This window comes from Bombina bombina, chromosome 5 (assembly GCF_027579735.1).
Source record: "Bombina bombina isolate aBomBom1 chromosome 5, aBomBom1.pri, whole genome shotgun sequence".
NCBI classification, from domain to species: domain Eukaryota; kingdom Metazoa; phylum Chordata; class Amphibia; order Anura; family Bombinatoridae; genus Bombina; species Bombina bombina.
The window spans coordinates 18808723-18834097 of NC_069503.1; the positions used below are offsets into that span (position 1 = coordinate 18808723).

Consider the following 25375-nt stretch of genomic DNA (forward strand, 5'->3'; position numbering starts at 1 on the left):
AATAGGTTGTGTTACTATAAGGGATTATACACAACAACATGAGGACACCTGTTCTTATGGTGACTGAGTATTCTTAGGGTGTAAATAGGTTGTGTTACTATAAGGGGTTTTATACAACAACACAAGGACACTTCTGTTGTTATGGTGAATGAGTATTCTTAGGGTGTAAATAGGTTGTGTTACTATAAGGGGTTCTACACAACAGCACGAGGACACTTCTGTTCTTATGGTGACCGAGTATTCTTAGGGTGTAAATAGGTTGTGTTACTATAAGGGGTTCTACACAACAACATGAGGGCACTTCTGTTCTTATCGTTACTGAGTATTCTTAGGGTGTAAATAGGTTGTGATACTAAAGGCGGTTCTACACAACAACATGAGGACACTTCTGTTCTTATGGTGACTGAGTATTCTTAGGGTGTAAATAGGTTGTGTTACTATAAGGGGTTCTTCACAACAACATGAGGGCACTTCTGTTCTTATCGTTACTGAGTATTCTTAGGGTGTAAATAGGTTGTGATACTAAAGGCGGTTCTACACAACAACATGAGGACACTTCTGTTCTTATGGTGACTGAGTATTCTTAGGGTGTAAATAGGTTGTGTTACTATAAGGGGTTCTTCACAACAACATGAGGACACTTCTGTTCTTATGGTGACTGAGTATTCTTAGGGTGTAAATAGGTTGTGTTACTATAAGGGGTTCTACACAACAACATGAGGACACTTCTGTTCTTATGGTGACTGAGTATTCTTAGGGTGTAAATAGGTTGTGTTACTATAAGGGGTTCTACACAACACCATGAGAGCACTTCTGTCTTATGGTGACTGAGTATTCTTAGGGTGTAAATAGGTTGTGTTACTATAAGGGGTTATACACAACAACACGAGGACACTTCTGTTCTTATGGTGACTGAGTATTCTTAGGGTGTAAATAGGTTGTGTTACTATAAGGGGTTCTACACAACAACATGAGGACATTTCTGTTCTTATGGTGACTGAGTAAACTTAGGGTGTAAATAGGTTGTGTTACTATAAGGGGTTCTACACAACAACATGAGGACACTTCTGTTCTTATGGTGACTGAGTATACTTAGGGTGTAAATAGGTTGTGTTACTATAAGGGGTTATACACAACAACATGAGGACACTTCTGTTCTTATGGTGACTGAGTATTCTTAGGGTGTAAATAGGTTGTGTTACTATAAGGGGTTCTACACAACAACATGAGGACACTTCTGTTCTTATGGTGACTGAGTATTCTTAGGGTGTAAATAGGTTGTGTTACTATAAGGGGTTCTACACAACACCATGAGGGCACTTCTGTTCTTATGGTGACTGAGTATTCTTAGGGTGTAAATAGGTTGTTTTACTATAAGTGGTTCTACACAACAACATGAGGACACCTGTTCTTATGGTGACTGAGTATTCTTAGGGTGTAAATAGGTTGTGTTACTATAAGGGGTTATACACAACAACACGAGGACACTTCTGTTCTTATGGTGACTGAGTATTCTTAGGGTGTAAATAGGTTGTGTTACTATAAGGGGTTCTACACAACAACACAAGGACACTTATGTTCTTATGGTGACTGAGTATTCTTAGGTTGTAAATAGGTTGTGTTACTATAAGGGGTTCTACACAACAACATGAGGACACTTCTGTTCTTATGGTGACTGAGTATTCTTAGGGTGTAAATAGGTTGTGTTACTATAAGGGGTTATACACAACAACATGAGGATACTTCTGTTCTTATGGTGACTGAGTATTCTTAGGGTGTAAATAGGTTGTGTTACTATAATGGGTTCTACACAACAACACGAGGATACTTCTGTTCTTATGGTGACTGAGTATTCTTAGGGTGTAAATAGGTTGTGTTACTATAAGGGGTTTTATACAACAACACAAGGACACTTCTGTTCTTATGGTGACTGAGTATTCTTAGGGTGTAAATAGGTTGTGTTACTATAAGGGGTTCTACACAACAACACGAGGACACTTCTGTTCTTATGGTGACTGAGCATTCTTAGGGTGTAAATAGGTTGTGTTACTATAAGGGGTTCTACACAACAACACGAGGACACTTCTGTTCTTATCGTGACTGAGTATTCTTAGGGTGTAAATAGGTTGTTTTACTATAAGGGGTTATACACAACAACACAAGGGCACTTCTGTTCTTATGGTGACTGAGTATTCTTAGGGTGTAAATAGGTTGTGTTACTATAAGGGGTTATACACAACAACACGAGGACACTTCTGTTCTTATGGTGACTGAGTATACTTAGGGTGTAAATAGGTTGTGTTACTATAAGGGGTTATACACAACAACATGAGGACACTTCTGTTCTTATGGTGACTGAGTATTCTTAGGGTGTAAATAGGTTGTGTTACTATAAGGGGTTCTACACAACAACATGAGGACATTTCTGTTCTTATGGTGACTGAGTAAACTTAGGGTGTAAATAGGTTGTGTTACTATAAGGGGTTATACACAACAACATGAGGACACTTCTGTTCTTATGGTGACTGAGTATTCTTAGGGTGTAAATAGGTTGTGTTACTATAAGGGGTTCTACACAACAACATGAGGACACTTCTGTTCTTATGGTGACTGAGTATTCTTAGGGTGTAAATAGGTTGTGTTACTATAAGGGGTTCTACACAACAACATGAGGACACTTCTGTTCTTATGGTGACTGAGTATTCTTAGGGTGTAAATAGGTTGTGTTACTATAAGGGGTTCTACACAACACCATGAGGGCACTTCTGTTCTTATGGTGACTAAGTATTCTTAGGGTGTAAATAGGTTGTTTTACTATAAGGGGTTCTACACAACAACACGAGGACACTTCTCTTCTTATGGTGACTGAATATTCTTAGGGTGTAAATAGGTTGTGTTACTATAAGGGGTTCTACACAACAACATGAGGACACCTGTTCTTATGGTGACTGAGTATTCTTAGGGTGTAAATAGGTTGTGTTACTATAAGGGGTTCTACACAACAACATGAGGACACCTGTTCTTATGGTGACTGAGTATTCTTAGGGTGTAAATAGGTTGTGTTACTATAAGGGGTTCTACACAACAACATGAGGACACTTCTGTTCTTATGGTGACTGAGTATTCTTAGGGTGTAAATAGGTTGTGTTTACTATAAGGGTTTTATACACAACAACATGAGGACACTTCTGTTCTTATGGTGAGTGAGTATTCTTAGGGTGTAAATAGGTTGTGTTACTATAAGGGTTTATACACAACAACATGAGGACACTTCTGTTCTTATGGTGACTGAGTATTCTTAGGGTATAAATAGGTTGTGTTACTATAAGGGGTTATACACAACATCACAAGGACACTTCTGTTCTTATGGTGACTGAGTATACTTAAGGTGTAAATAGGTTGTGTTACTATAAGGGGTTATACACAACAACATGAGGACACTTCTGTTCTTATGGTGACTGAGTATTCTTAGGGTGTAAATAGGTTGTGTTACTATAAGGGGTTCTACACAACAACATGAGGACATTTCTGTTCTTATGGTGACTGAGTAAACTTAGGGTGTAAATAGGTTGTGTTACTATAAGGGGTTCTACACAACAACATGAGGACACTTCTGTTCTTATGGTGACTGAGTATACTTAGGGTGTAAATAGGTTGTGTTACTATAAGGGGTTATACACAACAACATGAGGACACTTCTGTTCTTATGGTGACTGAGTATTCTTAGGGTGTAAATAGGTTGTGTTACTATAAGGGGTTATACACAACAACATGAGGACACTTCTGTTCTTATGGTGACTGAGTATTCTTAGGGTGTAAATAGGTTGTGTTACTATAAGGGGTTATACACAACAACACAAGGACATTTCTGTTCTTAAGGTGACTGAGTATTCTTAGGGTGTAAATAGGTTGTGTTACTATAAGGGGTTATACACAACAACACGAGGACACTTCTGTTCTTATGGTGACTGAGTATTCTTAGGGTGTAAATAGGTTGTGTTACTATAAGGGGGTTCTACACAACAACATGAGGACACTTCTGTTCTTATGGTGACTGAGTATTCTTAGGGTGTAAATAGGTTGTGTTACTATAAGGGGTTCTACACAACAACACGAGGACACTTCTGTTCTTATCGTGACTGAGTATTCTTAGGGTGTAAATAGGTTGTTTTATTATAAGGGGTTATACACAACAACACAAGGACACTTCTGTTCTTATGGTGACTGAGTATTCTTAGGGTGTAAATAGGTTGTGTTACTATAAGGGGTTATACACAACAACACGAGGACACTTCTGTTCTTATGGTGACTGAGTATTCTTAGGGTGTAAATAGGTTGTGTTACTATAAGGGGTTCTACACAACAACATGAGGACACTTCTGTTCTTATGGTGACTGAGTATTCTTAGGGTGTAAATAGGTTGTGTTACTATAAGGGGTTCTACACAACAACATGAGGACACTTTTGTTCTTATGGTGACTGAGTATTCTTAGGGTGTAAATAGGTTGTTTTATTATAAGGGGTTATACACAACAACACAAGGACACTTCTGTTCTTATGGTGACTGAGTATTCTTAGGGTGTAAATAGGTTGTGTTACTATAAGGGGTTATACACAACAACACGAGGACACTTCTGTTCTTATGGTGACTGAGTATTCTTAGGGTGTAAATAGGTTGTGTTACTATAAGGGGTTATACACAACAACACGAGGACACTTCTGTTCTTATGGTGACTGAGTATTCTTAGGGTGTAAATAGGTTGTGTTACTATAAGGGGTTCTACACAACAACATGAGGACACTTCTGTTCTTATGGTGACTGAGTATTCTTTGGGTGTAAATAGGTTGTGTTACTATAATACACAACAACAGAAGGACAGTTCTGTTCTTATGGTGACTGAGTATTGTTAGGGTGTAAATAGGTTGTGTTACTATAAGAGGTTCTACACAACACCATGAGGGCACTTCTGTTCTTATGGTGACTGAGTATTCTTAGGGTATAAATAGGTTTTGTTACTAAAGGGGGTTCTACACAACAACATGAGGACACTTCTGTTCTTATGGTGACTGAGTATTCTTAGGGTGTAAATAGGTTGTGTTACTATAAGGGGTTATACACAACAACATGAGGACACTTCTGTTCTTATGGTGACTGAGTATTCTTAGGGTATAAATAGGTTGTGTTACTATAAGGGGTTCTACACAACAACACGAGGACACTTCTGTTCTTATGGTGACTGAGTATTCTTAGGGTGTAAATAGGTTGTGTTACTATAAGGGATTATACACAACAACATGAGGACACCTGTTCTTATGGTGACTGAGTATTCTTAGGGTGTAAATAGGTTGTGTTACTATAAGGGGTTTTATACAACAACACAAGGACACTTCTGTTGTTATGGTGAATGAGTATTCTTAGGGTGTAAATAGGTTGTGTTACTATAAGGGGTTCTACACAACAGCACGAGGACACTTCTGTTCTTATGGTGACCGAGTATTCTTAGGGTGTAAATAGGTTGTGTTACTATAAGGGGTTCTACACAACAACATGAGGGCACTTCTGTTCTTATCGTTACTGAGTATTCTTAGGGTGTAAATAGGTTGTGATACTAAAGGCGGTTCTACACAACAACATGAGGACACTTCTGTTCTTATGGTGACTGAGTATTCTTAGGGTGTAAATAGGTTGTGTTACTATAAGGGGTTCTTCACAACAACATGAGGGCACTTCTGTTCTTATCGTTACTGAGTATTCTTAGGGTGTAAATAGGTTGTGATACTAAAGGCGGTTCTACACAACAACATGAGGACACTTCTGTTCTTATGGTGACTGAGTATTCTTAGGGTGTAAATAGGTTGTGTTACTATAAGGGGTTCTTCACAACAACATGAGGACACTTCTGTTCTTATGGTGACTGAGTATTCTTAGGGTGTAAATAGGTTGTGTTACTATAAGGGGTTCTACACAACAACATGAGGACACTTCTGTTCTTATGGTGACTGAGTATTCTTAGGGTGTAAATAGGTTGTGTTACTATAAGGGGTTCTACACAACACCATGAGAGCACTTCTGTCTTATGGTGACTGAGTATTCTTAGGGTGTAAATAGGTTGTGTTACTATAAGGGGTTATACACAACAACACGAGGACACTTCTGTTCTTATGGTGACTGAGTATTCTTAGGGTGTAAATAGGTTGTGTTACTATAAGGGGTTCTACACAACAACATGAGGACATTTCTGTTCTTATGGTGACTGAGTAAACTTAGGGTGTAAATAGGTTGTGTTACTATAAGGGGTTCTACACAACAACATGAGGACACTTCTGTTCTTATGGTGACTGAGTATACTTAGGGTGTAAATAGGTTGTGTTACTATAAGGGGTTATACACAACAACATGAGGACACTTCTGTTCTTATGGTGACTGAGTATTCTTAGGGTGTAAATAGGTTGTGTTACTATAAGGGGTTCTACACAACAACATGAGGACACTTCTGTTCTTATGGTGACTGAGTATTCTTAGGGTGTAAATAGGTTGTGTTACTATAAGGGGTTCTACACAACACCATGAGGGCACTTCTGTTCTTATGGTGACTGAGTATTCTTAGGGTGTAAATAGGTTGTTTTACTATAAGTGGTTCTACACAACAACATGAGGACACCTGTTCTTATGGTGACTGAGTATTCTTAGGGTGTAAATAGGTTGTGTTACTATAAGGGGTTATACACAACAACACGAGGACACTTCTGTTCTTATGGTGACTGAGTATTCTTAGGGTGTAAATAGGTTGTGTTACTATAAGGGGTTCTACACAACAACACAAGGACACTTATGTTCTTATGGTGACTGAGTATTCTTAGGTTGTAAATAGGTTGTGTTACTATAAGGGGTTCTACACAACAACATGAGGACACTTCTGTTCTTATGGTGACTGAGTATTCTTAGGGTGTAAATAGGTTGTGTTACTATAAGGGGTTATACACAACAACATGAGGATACTTCTGTTCTTATGGTGACTGAGTATTCTTAGGGTGTAAATAGGTTGTGTTACTATAATGGGTTCTACACAACAACACGAGGATACTTCTGTTCTTATGGTGACTGAGTATTCTTAGGGTGTAAATAGGTTGTGTTACTATAAGGGGTTTTATACAACAACACAAGGACACTTCTGTTCTTATGGTGACTGAGTATTCTTAGGGTGTAAATAGGTTGTGTTACTATAAGGGGTTCTACACAACAACACAAGGACACTTCTGTTCTTATGGTGACTGAGCATTCTTAGGGTGTAAATAGGTTGTGTTACTATAAGGGGTTCTACACAACAACACGAGGACACTTCTGTTCTTATCGTGACTGAGTATTCTTAGGGTGTAAATAGGTTGTTTTACTATAAGGGGTTATACACAACAACACAAGGGCACTTCTGTTCTTATGGTGACTGAGTATTCTTAGGGTGTAAATAGGTTGTGTTACTATAAGGGGTTATACACAACAACACGAGGACACTTCTGTTCTTATGGTGACTGAGTATACTTAGGGTGTAAATAGGTTGTGTTACTATAAGGGGTTATACACAACAACATGAGGACACTTCTGTTCTTATGGTGACTGAGTATTCTTAGGGTGTAAATAGGTTGTGTTACTATAAGGGGTTCTACACAACAACATGAGGACATTTCTGTTCTTATGGTGACTGAGTAAACTTAGGGTGTAAATAGGTTGTGTTACTATAAGGGGTTATACACAACAACATGAGGACACTTCTGTTCTTATGGTGACTGAGTATTCTTAGGGTGTAAATAGGTTGTGTTACTATAAGGGGTTCTACACAACAACATGAGGACACTTCTGTTCTTATGGTGACTGAGTATTCTTAGGGTGTAAATAGGTTGTGTTACTATAAGGGGTTCTACACAACAACATGAGGACACTTCTGTTCTTATGGTGACTGAGTATTCTTAGGGTGTAAATAGGTTGTGTTACTATAAGGGGTTCTACACAACACCATGAGGGCACTTCTGTTCTTATGGTGACTAAGTATTCTTAGGGTGTAAATAGGTTGTTTTACTATAAGGGGTTCTACACAACAACACGAGGACACTTCTCTTCTTATGGTGACTGAATATTCTTAGGGTGTAAATAGGTTGTGTTACTATAAGGGGTTCTACACAACAACATGAGGACACCTGTTCTTATGGTGACTGAGTATTCTTAGGGTGTAAATAGGTTGTGTTACTATAAGGGGTTCTACACAACAACATGAGGACACCTGTTCTTATGGTGACTGAGTATTCTTAGGGTGTAAATAGGTTGTGTTACTATAAGGGGTTCTACACAACAACATGAGGACACTTCTGTTCTTATGGTGACTGAGTATTCTTAGGGTGTAAATAGGTTGTGTTACTATAAGGGTTTTATACACAACAACATGAGGACACTTCTGTTCTTATGGTGAGTGAGTATTCTTAGGGTGTAAATAGGTTGTGTTACTATAAGGGTTTATACACAACAACATGAGGACACTTCTGTTCTTATGGTGACTGAGTATTCTTAGGGTGTAAATAGGTTGTGTTACTATAAGGGGTTATACACAACATCACAAGGACACTTCTGTTCTTATGGTGACTGAGTATACTTAAGGTGTAAATAGGTTGTGTTACTATAAGGGGTTATACACAACAACATGAGGACACTTCTGTTCTTATGGTGACTGAGTATTCTTAGGGTGTAAATAGGTTGTGTTACTATAAGGGGTTCTACACAACAACATGAGGACATTTCTGTTCTTATGGTGACTGAGTAAACTTAGGGTGTAAATAGGTTGTGTTACTATAAGGGGTTCTACACAACAACATGAGGACACTTCTGTTCTTATGGTGACTGAGTATACTTAGGGTGTAAATAGGTTGTGTTACTATAAGGGGTTATACACAACAACATGAGGACACTTCTGTTCTTATGGTGACTGAGTATTCTTAGGGTGTAAATAGGTTGTGTTACTATAAGGGGTTATACACAACAACATGAGGACACTTCTGTTCTTATGGTGACTGAGTATTCTTAGGGTGTAAATAGGTTGTGTTACTATAAGGGGTTATACACAACAACACAAGGACATTTCTGTTCTTAAGGTGACTGAGTATTCTTAGGGTGTAAATAGGTTGTGTTACTATAAGGGGTTATACACAACAACACGAGGACACTTCTGTTCTTATGGTGACTGAGTATTCTTAGGGTGTAAATAGGTTGTGTTACTATAAGGGGTTCTACACAACAACATGAGGACACTTCTGTTCTTATGGTGACTGAGTATTCTTAGGGTGTAAATAGGTTGTGTTACTATAAGGGGTTCTACACAACAACACGAGGACACTTCTGTTCTTATCGTGACTGAGTATTCTTAGGGTGTAAATAGGTTGTTTTATTATAAGGGGTTATACACAACAACACAAGGACACTTCTGTTCTTATGGTGACTGAGTATTCTTAGGGTGTAAATAGGTTGTGTTACTATAAGGGGTTATACACAACAACACGAGGACACTTCTGTTCTTATGGTGACTGAGTATTCTTAGGGTGTAAATAGGTTGTGTTACTATAAGGGGTTCTACACAACAACATGAGGACACTTCTGTTCTTATGGTGACTGAGTATTCTTTGGGTGTAAATAGGTTGTGTTACTATAATACACAACAACAGAAGGACAGTTCTGTTCTTATGGTGACTGAGTATTGTTAGGGTGTAAATAGGTTGTGTTACTATAAGAGGTTCTACACAACACCATGAGGGCACTTCTGTTCTTATGGTGACTGAGTATTCTTAGGGTGTAAATAGATTGTGTTACTATAAGGGGTTATACACAACAACACAAGGACACTTCTGTTCTTATGGTGACTGAGTATTCTTAAGGTGTAAATAGGTTGTGTTACTATAAAGGGTTTTACACAACAACACAAGGACACTTCTGTTCTTATGGTGACTGAGTATTCTTAGGGTGTAAATAGGTTGTGTTACTATAAGGGGTTCTACACAACAACATGAGGACACTTCTGTTCTTATGGTGACTGAGTATTCTTAGGGTGTAAATAGGTTGTGTTACTATAAGGGGTTCTACACAACAACACGAGGACACTTCTGTTCTTATGGTGACTGAGTATTCTTAGGGTGTAAATAGGTTGTGTTACTATAAGGGGTTCTACACAACAACATGAGGACACTTCTGTTCTTATGGTGACTGAGTATTCTTAGGGTGTAAATAGGTTGTGTTACTATAAAGGGTTTTACACAACAACACAAGGACACTTCTGTTCTTATGGTGACTGAGTATTCTTAGGGTGTAAATAGGTTGTGTTACTATAAGGGGTTCTACACAACAACATGAGGACACTTCTGTTCTTATGGTGACTGAGTATTCTTAGGGTGTAAATAGGTTGTGTTACTATAAGGGGTTCTACACAACAACATGAGGACACTTCTGTTCTTATGGTGACTGAGTATTCTTAGGGTGTAAATAGGTTGTGTTACTATAAAGGGTTTTACACAACAACACAAGGACACTTCTGTTCTTATGGTGACTGAGTATTCTTAGGGTGTAAATAGGTTGTGTTACTATAAGGGGTTCTACACAACAACATGAGGACACTTCTGTTCTTATGGTGACTGAGTATTCTTAGGGTGTAAATAGGTTGTGTTACTATAAGGGGTTCTACACAACAACATGAGGACACTTCTGTTCTTATGGTGACTGAGTATTCTTAGGGTGTAAATAGGTTGTGTTACTATAAGGGGTTTTACAAAACAACACAAGGACACTTCTGTTCTTATGGTGACTGAGTATTCTTAGGGTGTAAATAGGTTGTGTTACTATAAGGGGTTCTACACAACAACACGAGGGCACTTCTGTTCTTATGGTGACTGAGTATTCTTAGGGTGTAAATAGGTTGTGTTACTATAAGGGGTTCTACACAACAACATGAGGACACTTCTGTTCTTACTGTGACTGGGTATTCTTAGGGTGTAAATAGGTTGTGTTACTATAAGGGGTTCTACACAACAACATGAGGACACTTCTGTTCTTATGGTGACTGAGTATTCTTAGGGTGTAAATAGGTTGTGTTACTATAAGGGGTTCTACACAACATGAGGACACTTCTGTTCTTATGGTGACTGAGTATTCTTAGGGTGTAAATAGGTTGTGTTACTATAAGGGGTTCTACACAACAACACTTGGGCACTAACAAAACTAATCAAAGATCTAAATATAACAGATACAGGGGTAAAGGTGGGTACAGGTGGTAACAGGTGCTGGTGTACAAATGGGCACAGGTGCAAGGGGTACAGATGGGCACAGGTGCAGAGCGTACAGGTGGAAACAGTTGCAGGTTTGCAGATGGGCACAGGTGCAGGGGGTACAGTTGTAGGGGGTACAGGTGGGCCCAGGTGCAGGGGGTACAGATGGGCCAAGGTGCAGGGGGTACAGATGGGCCCGGGTGCAGGGGGTACAGGTGGGCACAGCTGCAGGGAGTACAGGTGGAAACAGGTGCAGGTGTACAGATGGGCACAGCTGCAAGGGGTACATGTGGGCACAGGGGCAGGGGGTACAGGTGGTAACAGGGGCAGGGGGTACAGGTGGGCACAGGTGCAGGGGGTACAGGTGGGCACAAGTGCAGGATGTACAGGTGGAAACAGTTCCAGGTGTATAGATGGGCACAGGTGCAGGGGGTACAGCTGGGCACAGGTGCAGGGGGTACAGGTGGAAACAGGTGTCGGGGTACAGATAGCACAGGTGCAGGGGGTACAGATGGGCACAGGTGCAGGGGGTTCAGTTGGGCACAGGTGCAGGGGGTACAGGTGGGCACATGTGCAGGGGGTACAGATGGCACAGGTGCAGGGGGTACAGATGGGCACAGGTGCAGGGGGTACAGATGGGCACAGGTGCTGGTGTTACAGGTGGGCACAGGTGCAGGGGGTACAGATGGCACAGGTGCAGGGGGTACAGATGGCACAGGTGCAGGGGGTACAGATGGGCACAGGTGCAGGGGGTACAGAAGGCACAGGTGCAGGGGGTACAGAAGGCACAGGTGCATGGGGTACAGATGGCACAGGTGCAGGGGGTACAGAAGGCACAGGTGCAGGGGGTACAGAAGGCACAGGTGCAGGGGGTACAGATGGCACAGGTGCAGGGGGTACAGAAGGCACAGGTGCAGGGGGTACAGATGGTGCAGGGTGTACAGAAGGCACAGGTGCAGGGGGTACAGATGGCACAGGTGCAGGGGGTACAGAAGGCACAGGTGCAGGGGGTACAGATGGTGCAGGGTGTACAGAAGGCACAGGTGCAGGGGGTACAGATGGTGCAGGGTGTACAGAAGGCACAGGTGCAGGGGGTACAGAAGGCACAGGTGCAGGGGGTACAGAAGGCACAGGTGCAGGGGGTACAGATGGTGCAGGGTGTACAGAAGGCACAGGTGCAGGGGGTACAGATGGCACAGGTGCAGGGGGTACAGAAGGCACAGGTGCAGGGGGTACAGAAGGCACAGGTGCAGGGGGTACAGAAGGCACAGGTGCAGGGGGTACAGAAGGCACAGGTGCAGGGGGTACAGATGGTGCAGGGTGTACAGAAGGCACAGGTGCAGGGGGTACAGATGGTGCAGGGTGTACAGAAGGCACAGGTGCAGGGGTACAGATGGTGCAGGGTGTACAGAAGGCACAGGTGCAGGGGTACAGATGGTGAAGGGTGTACAGAAGGCACAGGTGCAAGGGTACAGATGGTGCAGGGTGTACAGAAGGCACAGGTGCAGGGGTACAGATGGTGCAGGGTGTACAGAAGGCACAGGTGCAGGGGTACAGATGGTGCAGGGGGTACAGAAGGCACAGGTGCAGGGGGTACAGAAGGCACAGGTGCAGGGGGTACAGATGGTGCAGGGTGTACAGAAGGCACAGGTGCAGGGGGTACAGATGGTGCAGGGTGTACAGAAGGCACAGGTGCAGGGGTACAGATGGTGCAGGGTGTACAGAAGGCACAGGTGCAGGGGTACAGATGGTGCAGGGTGTACAGAAGGCACAGGTGCAGGGGGTACAGATGGCACAGATGCAGGGGGTAAAGATGGCACAGGTGCCTTCATAAATCTCTGCAGTTTTTATTTGTTGGTCAGTGCCAATATCAACAACAAGTTGAGTTATAGGAACATCTTGAACAGGATGAGTTAGAAAACTCTCATGATGGTGACTTAGACTGTAAAGGTTCTGGCAACAATGCCCCCCCCCATAAGATTTTTTGTTTTATGCCCCTCTGATTGTACGTAAATACCATGTAACTGACCTGAGTGCAGTAGCAGCCAGACTGCCCCTCTGATTATAAATAAATACCATGTGACTGACCTAAATGCAGTAGCAGCCAGACTGCCCCTCTGATTGTACGTAAATACCATGTGACTGACCTGTGTGCAGTAGCAGCCAGGCTGCCCCTTTGATTGTACGTAAATACCATGTGACTGACCTGTGTGCAGTAGCAGCCAGGCTGCCCCTCTGATTGTACGTAAATACCATGTGACTGACCTGTGTGCAGTAGCAGCCAGACTGCCCCTCTGATTGTACGTAAATACCATGTGACTGACCTGTGTGCAGTAGCAGCCAGACTGCCCCTCTGATTGTACGTAAATACCATGTGACTGACCTGTGGGCAGTAGCAGCCAGACTGCCCCTCTGATTGTACATAAATACCATGTGACTGACCTGTGTGCAGTAGCAGCCAGGCTGTCCCTTTGATTGTACATAAATACCATGTAACTGACCTGAGTGCAGTAGCAGCCAGACTGCCCCTCTGATTGTACGTAAATACCATGTGACTGACCTGTGTGCAGTAGCAGCCAGACTGCCCCTCTGATTGTACGTAAATACCATGTGACTGACCTGTGTGCAGTAGCAGCCAGGCTGCCCCTCTGATTGTACATAAATACCATGTGACTGACCTGTGTGCAGTAGCAGCCATGCTGCCCCTCTGATTATACATAAATACCATGTAACTGACCTGAGTGCAGTAGCAGCCAGACTGCCCCTCTGATTGTACGTAAATACCATGTGACTGACCTGTGTGCAGTAGCAGCCAGACTGCCCCTCTGATTGTATGTAAATACCATGTAACTGACCTGTGTGCAGTAGCAGCCAGACTGCCCCTCTGATTGTACATAAATACCATGTAACTGACCTGAGTGCAGTAGCAGCCAGACTGCCCCTCTGATTGTACGTAAATACCATGTGACTGACCTGTGTGCAGTAGCAGCCAGACTGCCCCTCTGATTATACATAAATACCATGTAACTGACCTGAGTGCAGTAGCAGCCAGACTGCCCCTCTGATTGTACGTAAATACCATGTGACTGACCTGTGTGCAGTAGCAGCCAGACTGCCCCTCTGATTGTACATAAATACCATGTGACTGACCTGTGTGCAGTAGCAGCCATGCTGCCTCTCGGATTATACATAAATACCATGCGACTGACCTGAGTGCAGTAGCAGCCAGGCTGCCCCTCTGATTGTACATAAATACCATGTGACTGACCTGTGTGCAGTAGCAGCCATACTGCCCCTCTGATTGTACGTAAATACCATGTGACTGACCTGTGTGCAGTAGCAGCCAGACTGCCCCTCTGATTGTACGTAAATACCATGTGAATGACCTGTGTGCAGTAGCAGCCAGACTGCCCCTCTGATTGTAAGTAAATACCATGTAACTGACCTGTGTGCAGTAGCAGCCAGACTGCCCCTCTGATTGTACGTAAATACCATGTGACTGACCTGTGTGCAGTAGCAGTCAGACTGCCCCTCTGATTGTACGTAAATACCATGTGACTGACCTGTGTGCAGTAGCAGCCAGACTGACCCTCTGATTATACATAAATACCATGTGCCTGACCTAAATGCAGTAGCAGCCATACTGCCCCTCTGATTGTACGTAAATACCATGTGACTGACCTGTGTGCAGTAGCAGCCAGGCTGCCCCTTTGATTGTACGTAAATACCATGTGACTGACCTGAGAGCAGTAGCAGCCAGACTGCCCCTCTGATTGTACGTAAATACCATGTGACTGACCTGTGTGCAGTAGCAGCCAGACTGCCCCTCTGATTGTACATAAATACTATGTGACTGACCTGTGTGCAGTAGCAGCCAGACTGCCCCTCTGATTGTACATAAATACAATGTGACTGACCTGTGTGCAGTAGCAGCCAGGCTGCCCCTTTGATTGTACGTAAATACCATGTGACTGACCTGAGAGCAGTAGCAGCCAGACTGCCCCTCTGATTGTACGTAAATAACATGTGACTGACCTGTGTGCAGTAGCAGCCATACTGCCCCTCTGATTGTACGTAAATACCATGTGACTGACCTGTGTGCAGTAGCAGCCAGGCTGCCCCTTAGGTCAGTCACATGGTATTTACGTACAATCAGAGGGGCAGTCTGGCTGCTACTGCACACAGGTCAGTCACATGGTATTTACGTACAATCAGAGGGGCAGTCTGGCTGCTACTGCACTCAGGTCAGTTACATGGTATTTATGTACAATCAGAGTGCAGTAGCAGCCAGACTGCCCCTCTGATTGTACGTAAATACCATGTGACTGACCTGTGTGCAGTTGCAGCCAGACTGCCCCTCTGATTATACATAAATACCATGTAACTGACCTGAGTGCAGTAGCAGCCAGACTGCCCCTCTGATTGTACGTAAATACCATGTGACTGACCTGTGTGCAGTAGCAGCCAGACTGCCCCTCTGATTGTACATAAATACCATGTGACTGACCTGTGTGCAGTAGCAGCCATGCTGCCTCTCGGATTATACATAAATACCATGCGACTGACCTGAGTGCAGTAGCAGCCAGGCTGCCCCTCTGATTGTACATAAATACCATGTGACTGATCTGTGTGCAGTAGCAGCCATACTGCCCCTCTGATTGTACGTAAATACCATGTGACTGACCTGTGTGCAGTAGCAGCCAGACTGCCCCTCTGATTGTACGTAAATACCATGTGACTGACCTGTGTGCAGTAGCAGCCAGACTGCCCCTCTGATTGTAAGTAAATACCATGTAACTGACCTGTGTGCAGTAGCAGCCAGACTGCCCCTCTGATTGTACGTAAATACCATGTGACTGACCTGTGTGCAGTAGCAGTCAGACTGCCCCTCTGATTGTACGTAAATACCATGTGACTGACCTGTGTGCAGTAGCAGCCAGACTGACCCTCTGATTATACATAAATACCATGTGCCTGACCTAAATGCAGTAGCAGCCATACTGCCCCTCTGATTGTACGTAAATACCATGTGACTGACCTGTGTGCAGTAGCAGCCAGGCTGCCCCTTTGATTGTACGTAAATACCATGTGACTGACCTGAGAGCAGTAGCAGCCAGACTGCCCCTCTGATTGTACGTAAATACCATGTGACTGACCTGTGTGCAGTAGCAGCCAGGCTGCCCCTTTGATTGTACGTAAATACCATGTGACTGACCTGAGAGCAGTAGCAGCCAGACTGCCCCTCTGATTGTACGTAAATAACATGTGACTGACCTGTGTGCAGTAGCAGCCATACTGCCCCTCTGATTGTACGTAAATACCATGTGACTGACCTGTGTGCAGTAGCAGCCAGGTCAGTCACATGGTATTTACGTACAATCAGAGGGGCAGTCTGGCTGCTACTGCACACAGGTCAGTCACATGGTATTTACGTACAATCAGAGGGGCAGTCTGGCTGCTACTGCACACAGGTCAGTCACATGGTATTTATGTACAATCAGAGGGGCAGCCAGACTGCCCCTCTGATTGTACGTAAATACCATGTGACTGACCTGTGTGCAGTTGCAGCCAGACTGCCCCTCTGATTATACATAAATACCATGTAACTGACCTGAGTGCAGTAGCAGCCAGACTGCCCCTCTGATTGTACGTAAATACCATGTGACTGACCTGTGTGCAGTAGCAGCCAGACTGCCCCTCTGATTGTACATAAATACCATGTGACTGACCTGTGTGCAGTAGCAGCCATGCTGCCTCTCGGATTATACATAAATACCATGCGACTGACCTGAGTGCAGTAGCAGCCAGGCTGCCCCTCTGATTGTACATAAATACCATGTGACTGACCTGTGTGCAGTAGCAGCCATACTGCCCCTCTGATTGTACGTAAATACCATGTGACTGACCTGTGTGCAGTAGCAGCCAGACTGCCCCTCTGATTGTACGTAAATACCATGTGACTGACCTGTGTGCAGTAGCAGCCAGACTGCCCCTCTGATTGTAAGTAAATACCATGTAACTGACCTGTGTGCAGTAGCAGCCAGACTGCCCCTCTGATTGTACGTAAATACCATGTGACTGACCTGTGTGCAGTAGCAGTCAGACTGCCCCTCTGATTGTACGTAAATACCATGTGACTGACCTGTGTGCAGTAGCAGCCAGACTGACCCTCTGATTATACATAAATACCATGTGCCTGACCTAAATGCAGTAGCAGCCATACTGCCCCTCTGATTGTACGTAAATACCATGTGACTGACCTGTGTGCAGTAGCAGCCAGGCTGCCCCTCTGATTGTACGTAAATACCATGTGACTGACCTGAGAGCAGTAGCAGCCAGACTGCCCCTCTGATTGTACGTAAATACCATGTGACTGACCTGTGTGCAGTAGCAGCCAGACTGCCCCTCTGATTGTACATAAATACTATGTGACTGACCTGTGTGCAGTAGCAGCCAGACTGCCCCTCTGATTGTACATAAATACAATGTGACTGACCTGTGTGCAGTAGCAGCCAGGCTGCCCCTTTGATTGTACGTAAATACCATGTGACTGACCTGAGAGCAGTAGCAGCCAGACTGCCCCTCTGATTGTACGTAAATAACATGTGACTGACCTGTGTGCAGTAGCAGCCATACTGCCCCTCTGATTGTACGTAAATACCATGTGACTGACCTGTGTGCAGTAGCAGCCAGGCTGCCCCTTAGGTCAGTCACATGGTATTTACGTACAATCAGTGGGGCAGTCTGGCTGCTACTGCACACAGGTCAGTCACATGGTATTTACGTACAATCAGAGGGGCAGTCTGGCTGCTACTGCACTCAGGTCAGTTACATGGTATTTATGTACAATCAGAGTGCAGTAGCAGCCAGACTGCCCCTCTGATTGTACGTAAATACCATGTGACTGACCTGTGTGCAGTAGCAGCCAGACTGCCCCTCTGATTGTACGTAAATACCATGTGACTGACCTGTGTGCAGTAGCAGCCAGACTGCCCCTCTGATTGTACGTAAATACCATGTGACTGACCTGTGTGCAGTAGCAGCCAGGCTGCCCCTCTGATTGTACATAAATACCATGTGACTGACCTGTGTGCAGTAGCAGCCATGCTGCCCCTCTGATTATACATAAATACCATGTAACTGACCTGAGTGCAGTAGCAGCCAGACTGCCCCTCTGATTGTACGTAAATACCATGTGACTGACCTGTGTGCAGTAGCAGCCAGACTGCCCCTCTGATTGTATGTAAATACCATGTAACTGACCTGTGTGCAGTAGCAGCCAGACTGCCCCTCTGATTGTACATAAATACCATGTAACTGACCTGAGTGCAGTAGCAGCCAGACTGCCCCTCTGATTGTACGTAAATACCATGTGACTGACCTGTGTGCAGTAGCAGCCAGACTGCCCCTCTGATTATACATAAATACCATGTAACTGACCTGAGTGCAGTAGCAGCCATACTGCCCCTCTGATTGTACGTAAATACCATGTGACTGACCTGTGTGCAGTAGCAGCCAGACTGCCCCTCTGATTGTACGTAAATACCATGTGACTGACCTGTGTGCAGTAGCAGCCAGACTGCCCCTCTGATTGTAAGTAAATACCATGTAACTGACCTGTGTGCAGTAGCAGCCAGACTGCCCCTCTGATTGTACGTAAATACCATGTGACTGACCTGTGTGCAGTAGCAGCCAGACTGCCCCTCTGATTGTACGTAAATACCATGTGACTGACCTGTGTGCAGTAGCAGCCAGACTGACCCGCTGATTATACATAAATACCATGTGCCTGACCTAAATGCAGTAGCAGCCATACTGCCCCTCTGATTGTACGTAAATACCATGTGACTGACCTGTGTGCAGTAGCAGCCAGGCTGCCCCTTTGATTGTACGTAAATACCATGTGACTGACCTGAGAGCAGTAGCAGCCAGACTGCCCCTCTGATTGTACGTAAATACCATGTGACTGACCTGTGTGCAGTAGCAGCCAGACTGCCCCTCTGATTGTACATAAATACAATGTGACTGACCTGTGTGCAGTAGCAGCCAGGCTGCCCCTTTGATTGTACGTAAATACCATGTGACTGACCTGAGAGCAGTAGCAGCCAGACTGCCCCTCTGATTGTACGTAAATACCATGTGACTGACCTGTGTGCAGTAGCAGCCAGACTGCCCCTCTGATTGTACATAAATACTATGTGACTGACCTGTGTGCAGTAGCAGCCAGACTGCCACTCTGATTGTACGTAAATACCATGTGACTGACCTGTGTGCAGTAGCAGCCAGGCTGCCCCTCTGATTGTACGTAAATACCATGTGACTGAGCTGTGTGCAGTAGCAGCCAGACTGCCCCTCTGATTGTAAGTAAATACCGTGTGACTGACCTGAGTGCAGTAGCAGCCAGACTGCCCCTCTGATTGTACGTAAATACTATGTGACTGACCTGTGTGCAGTAGCAGCCAGACTGCCCCTCTGATTGTACATAAATACCATGTGACTGACCTGTGTGCAGTAGCAGCCAGACTGCCCCTCTGATTGTACATAAATACCATGTGATTGACCTAAATGCAGTAGCAGCCAGACTGCCCCTCTGATTGTACGTAAATACTATGTGACTGACCTGTGTGCAGTAGCAGCCAGACTGACCCTCTGATTGTACGTAAATACCATGTGACGGACCTGTGTGCAGTAGCAGCCAGACTGCCCCTCTGATTGTACATAAATACTATGTGACTGACCTGTGTGCAGTAGCAGCCAGACTGCCCCTCTGATTGTACATAAATACAATGTGACTGACGTGTGGGCAGTAGCAGCCAGACTGCCCCTCTGATTGTACATAAATACCATGTGATTAACCTAAATGCAGTAGCAGCCAGACTGCCCCTCTGATTGTACGTAAATACTATGTGACTGACCTGTGTGCAGTAGCAGCCAGACTGACCCTCTGATTGTACGTAAATACTATGTGACTGACCTGTGTGCAGTAGCAGCCAGACTGCCCCTCTGATTGTACGTAAATACCATGTGACTGACCTGTGTGCAGTAGCAGCCAGACTGCCCCTCTGATTGTACGTAAATACCATGTGACTGACCTGTGTGCAGTAGCAGCCAGGCTGCCCCTCTGATTGTACGTAAATACCATGTGACTGACCTGTGTGCAGTAGCAGCCAGACTGCCCCTCTGATTGTACATAAATACAATGTGACTGACCTGTGTGCAGTAGCAGCCAGACTGCCCCTCTGATTGTACGTAAATACTATGTGACTGACCTGTGTGCAGTAGCAGCCAGACTGCCCCTCTGATTGTACGTAAATACCATGTGACTGACCTGTGTGCAGTAGCAGCCAGACTGCCCCTCTGATTGTACATAAATACAATGTGACTGACCTGTGTGCAGTAGCAGCCAGACTGCCCCTCTGATTGTACATAAATACCATGTGACTGACCTGTGTGCAGTAGCAGCCAGACTGCCCCTCTGATTGTACGTAAATTCCATGTGACTGACCTGTGTGCAGTAGCAGCCAGACTGCCCCTCTGATTGTACGTAAATACCATGTGACTGACCTGTGTGCAGTAGCAGCCAGACTGCCCCTCTGATTGTACGTAAATACCATGTGACTGACCTGTGTGCAGTAGCAGCCAGACTGCCCCTCTGATTGTACGTAAATACCATGTGACTGACCTGAGAGCAGTAGCAGCCAGACTGCCCCTCTGATTGTACGTAAATACCATGTGACTGACCTGTGTGCAGTAGCAGCCAGACTGCCCCTCTGATTGTACATAAATACTATGTGACTGACCTGTGTGCAGTAGCAGCCAGACTGCCCCTCTGATTGTACGTAAATACCATGTGACTGACCTGTGTGCAGTAGCAGCCAGACTGCCCCTCTGATTGTACGTAAATACCATGTGACTGACCTGTGTGCAGTAGCAGTCAGACTGCCCCTCTGATTGTACGTAAATACCATGTGACTGACCTGTGTGCAGTAGCAGTCAGACTGCCACTCTGATTGTACGTAAATACCATGTGACTGACCTGTGTGCAGTAGCAGCCAGGCTGCCCCTCTGATTGTACGTAAATACCATGTGACTGAGCTGTGTGCAGTAGCAGCCAGACTGCCCCTCTGATTGTAAGTAAATACCGTGTGACTTACCTGTGTGCAGTAGCAGCCAGGCTGCCCCTCTGATTGTACGTAAATACCATGTGACTGACCTGTGTGCAGTAGCAGCCAGACTGCCCCTCTGATTGTACATAAATACCATGTGACTGACCTGTGTGCAGTAGCAGCCAGACTGCCCCTCTGATTGTACATAAATACCATGTGATTGACCTAAATGCAGTAGCAGCCAGACTGCCCCTCTGATTGTACGTAAATACTATGTGACTGACCTGTGTGCAGTAGCAGCCAGACTGACCCTCTGATTGTACGTAAATACCATGTGACTGACCTGTGTGCAGTAGCAGCCAGACTGCCCCTCTGATTGTACATAAATACAATGTGACTGACGTGTGGGCAGTAGCAGCCAGACTGCCCCTCTGATTGTACATAAATACCATGTGATTAACCTAAATGCAGTAGCAGCCAGACTGCCCCTCTGATTGTACGTAAATACTATGTGACTGACCTGTGTGCAGTAGCAGCCAGACTGACCCTCTGATTGTACGTAAATACTATGTGACTGACCTGTGTGCAGTAGCAGCCAGACTGCCCCTCTGATTGTACGTAAATACCATGTGACTGACCTGTGTGCAGTAGCAGCCAGACTGCCCCTCTGATTGTACGTAAATACCATGTGACTGACCTGTGTGCAGTAGCAGCCAGGCTGCCCCTCTGATTGTACGTAAATACCATGTGACTGACCTGTGTGCAGTAGCAGCCAGACTGCCCCTCTGATTGTACATAAATACAATGTGACTGACCTGTGTGCAGTAGCAGCCAGACTGCCCCTCTGATTGTACGTAAATACTATGTGACTGACCTGTGTGCAGTAGCAGCCAGACTGCCCCTCTGATTGTACGTAAATACCATGTGACTGACCTGTGTGCAGTAGCAGCCAGACTGCCCCTCTGATTGTACGTAAATACCATGTGACTGACCTGTGTGCAGTATCAGCCAGGCTGCCCCTCTGATTGTACGTAAATACCATGTGACTGACCTGTGTGCAGTAGCAGCCAGACTGCCCCTCTGATTGTACATAAATACAATGTGACTGACCTGTGTGCAGTAGCAGCCAGACTGCCCCTCTGATTGTACATAAATACCATGTGACTGACCTGTGTGCAGTAGCAGCCAGACTGCCCCTCTGATTGTACGTAAATTCCATGTGACTGACCTGTGTGCAGTAGCAGCCAGACTGCCCCTCTGATTGTACGTAAATACCATGTGACTGACCTGTGTGCAGTAGCAGCCAGACTGCCCCTCTGATTGTACGTAAATACCATGTGACTGACCTGTGTGCAGTAGCAGCCAGACTGCCCCTCTGATTGTACGTAAATACCATGTGACTGACCTGTGTGCAGTAGCAGCCAGACTGCCCCTCTGATTGTACGTAAATACCATGTGACTGACCTGTGTGCAGTAGCAGCCAGACTGCCCCTCTGATTGTACGTAAATACCATGTGACTGACCTGTGTGCAGTAGCAGCCAGACTGCCCCTCTGATTGTACGTAAATACCATGTGACTGACCTGTGTGCAGTAGCAGCCAGACTGCCCCTCTGATTGTACGTAAATACCATGTGACTGACCTGTGTGCAGTAGCAGCCAGACTGACTCTCTGATTGTACGTAAATACCATGTGACTGACCTGTGTGCAGTAGCAGCCAGACTGACTCTCTGATTGTACGTAAATACCATGTGACTGACCTGTGTGCAGTAGCAGCCAGACTGCCCCTCTGATTGTACATAAATACCATGTGACTGACCTGAGTGCAGTAGCAGCCAGACTGCCCCTCTGATTGTACATAAATACCATGTGACTGACCTGAGTGCAGTAGCAGCCAGACTGCCCCTCTGATTGTACATAAATACAATGTGACTGACCTGTGTGCAGTAGCAGCCAGACTGACTCTCTGATTATACATAAATACCATGTGACTGACCTTTGGGCAGTAGCAGCCAGACTGACTCTCTGATTGTATGTAAATACCATGTGACTGACCTGTGGGCAGTAGCAGCCAGACTGACTCTCTGATTGTAAGTAAATACCATGTGACTGACCTGTGTGCAGTAGCAGCCAGGCTGCCCCTCTGATTGTATGTAAATACCATGTGACTGACCTGTGTGCAGTAGCAGCCAGACTGCCCCTCAAATTGTAAGTAAATACCATGTGACTGACCTAAATGCAGTAGCAGCCAGGCTGCCCCTCTGATTGTACATAAATACCATGTGACTGACCTGTGTGCAGTAGCAGCCAGACTGCCCCTCTGATTGTACATAAATACCATGTGAGTGACCTGTGTGCAGTAGCAGCCAGACTGCCCCTCTGATTATACATAAATACCATGTGACTGAGCTGTGTGCAGTAGCAGCCAGACTGCCCCTCTGATTGTACATAAATACCATGTGACTGACCTGAGTGCAGTAGCAGCCAGACTGCCCCTCTGATTGTAAGTAAATACCATGTGACTGACCTGAGTGCAGTAGCAGCCAGACTGCCCCTCTGATTGTACATAAATACCATGTGACTGACCTGTGTGCAGTAGCAGCCAGACTGCCCCTCTGATTGTACGTAAATACCATGTGACTGACCTGTGTGCAGTAGCAGCCAGACTGACCCTCTGATTGTAAGTAAATACCATGTGACTGACCTGTGTGCAGTAGCAGCCAGGCTGCCCCTCTGATTGTATGTAAATACCATGTGACTGACCTGTGTGCAGTAGCAGCCAGACTGCCCCTCAAATTGTAAGTAAATACCATGTGACTGACCTAAATGCAGTAGCAGCCAGGCTGCCCCTCTGATTGTACATAAATACCATGTGACTGACCTGTGTGCAGTAGCAGCCAGACTGCCCCTCTGATTGTACATAAATACCATGTGAGTGACCTGTGTGCAGTAGCAGCCAGACTGCCCCTCTGATTATACATAAATACCATGTGACTGAGCTGTGTGCAGTAGCAGCCAGACTGCCCCTCTGATTGTACATAAATACCATGTGACTGACCTGAGTGCAGTAGCAGCCAGACTGCCCCTCTGATTGTAAGTAAATACCATGTGACTGACCTGAGTGCAGTAGCAGCCAGACTGCCCCTCTGATTGTACATAAATACCATGTGACTGACCTGTGTGCAGTAGCAGCCAGACTGCCCCTCTGATTGTACGTAAATACCATGTGACTGACCTGTGTGCAGTAGCAGCCAGACTGACCCTCTGATTGTAAGTAAATACCATGTGACTGACCTGTGTGCAGTAGCAGCCAGACTGCCCCTCTGATTGTACATAAATACCATGTGACTGACCTGAGTGCAGTAGCAGCCAGACTGCCCCTCTGATTGTACATAAATACCATGTGACTGACCTGAGTGCAGTAGCAGCCAGACTGCCCCTCTGATTGTACATAAATACCATGTGACTGACCTAAATGCAGTAGCAGCCAGACTGCCCCTGTGATAGTACGTAAATACCATGTGACTGACCTAAATGCAGTAGCAGCCAGACTGCCCCTCTGATTGTACATAAATACCATGTGACTGACCTGTGGGCAGTAGCAGCCAGGTTGGCACTCGGGAACGTCTTTGCAGATGCTGGGATCTTGTGTGGTAGAGCAGAGGCTGTCACATGCAGAGCCACATGGTCTGAATTCAAACGGGGGTTGACAGTTTGACTCTAGAAAGAAAAGAGACATTTAGATGGGGATTTAGATTTTACTGTAGGGAAAATCCCTGAATAACGTGTACAAAAGATGGTCCTTAACCATGAGATTAAAGCATTCTTCAGTGAGTATTGCTTGCTCTGGTGAATTTGCTTAATAGGGAAATATATGAAATACAAAGATTTATTTTGACAAAGGAGTATTCTAGCTTCCAGTGAGAGTTTGACATTGATAAACTAAGGGTAACCTTTCTCAGAAAAGTTAAACTTACA

General features: G+C 44.9%; 1 protein-coding gene across 1 annotated transcript in view; it reads right to left on the reverse strand.

Annotated features, from left to right (window-relative positions):
• The window catches only part of LOC128661241 (SCO-spondin-like), a 624208-nt gene that overhangs the window by 165422 nt on the left and 433411 nt on the right, over positions 1-25375 (reverse strand). Inside the window, exons 97-100 of the mRNA XM_053715520.1 lie at positions 24987-25117; positions 13322-13350; positions 12049-13190; positions 11242-11940 (exon numbers count right to left, since the gene is read on the reverse strand). Coding sequence (XP_053571495.1) covers positions 11242-11940; positions 12049-13190; positions 13322-13350; positions 24987-25117 — 2001 coding nt within the window. The remainder of the gene's footprint in view (positions 1-11241; positions 11941-12048; positions 13191-13321; positions 13351-24986; positions 25118-25375) is intronic.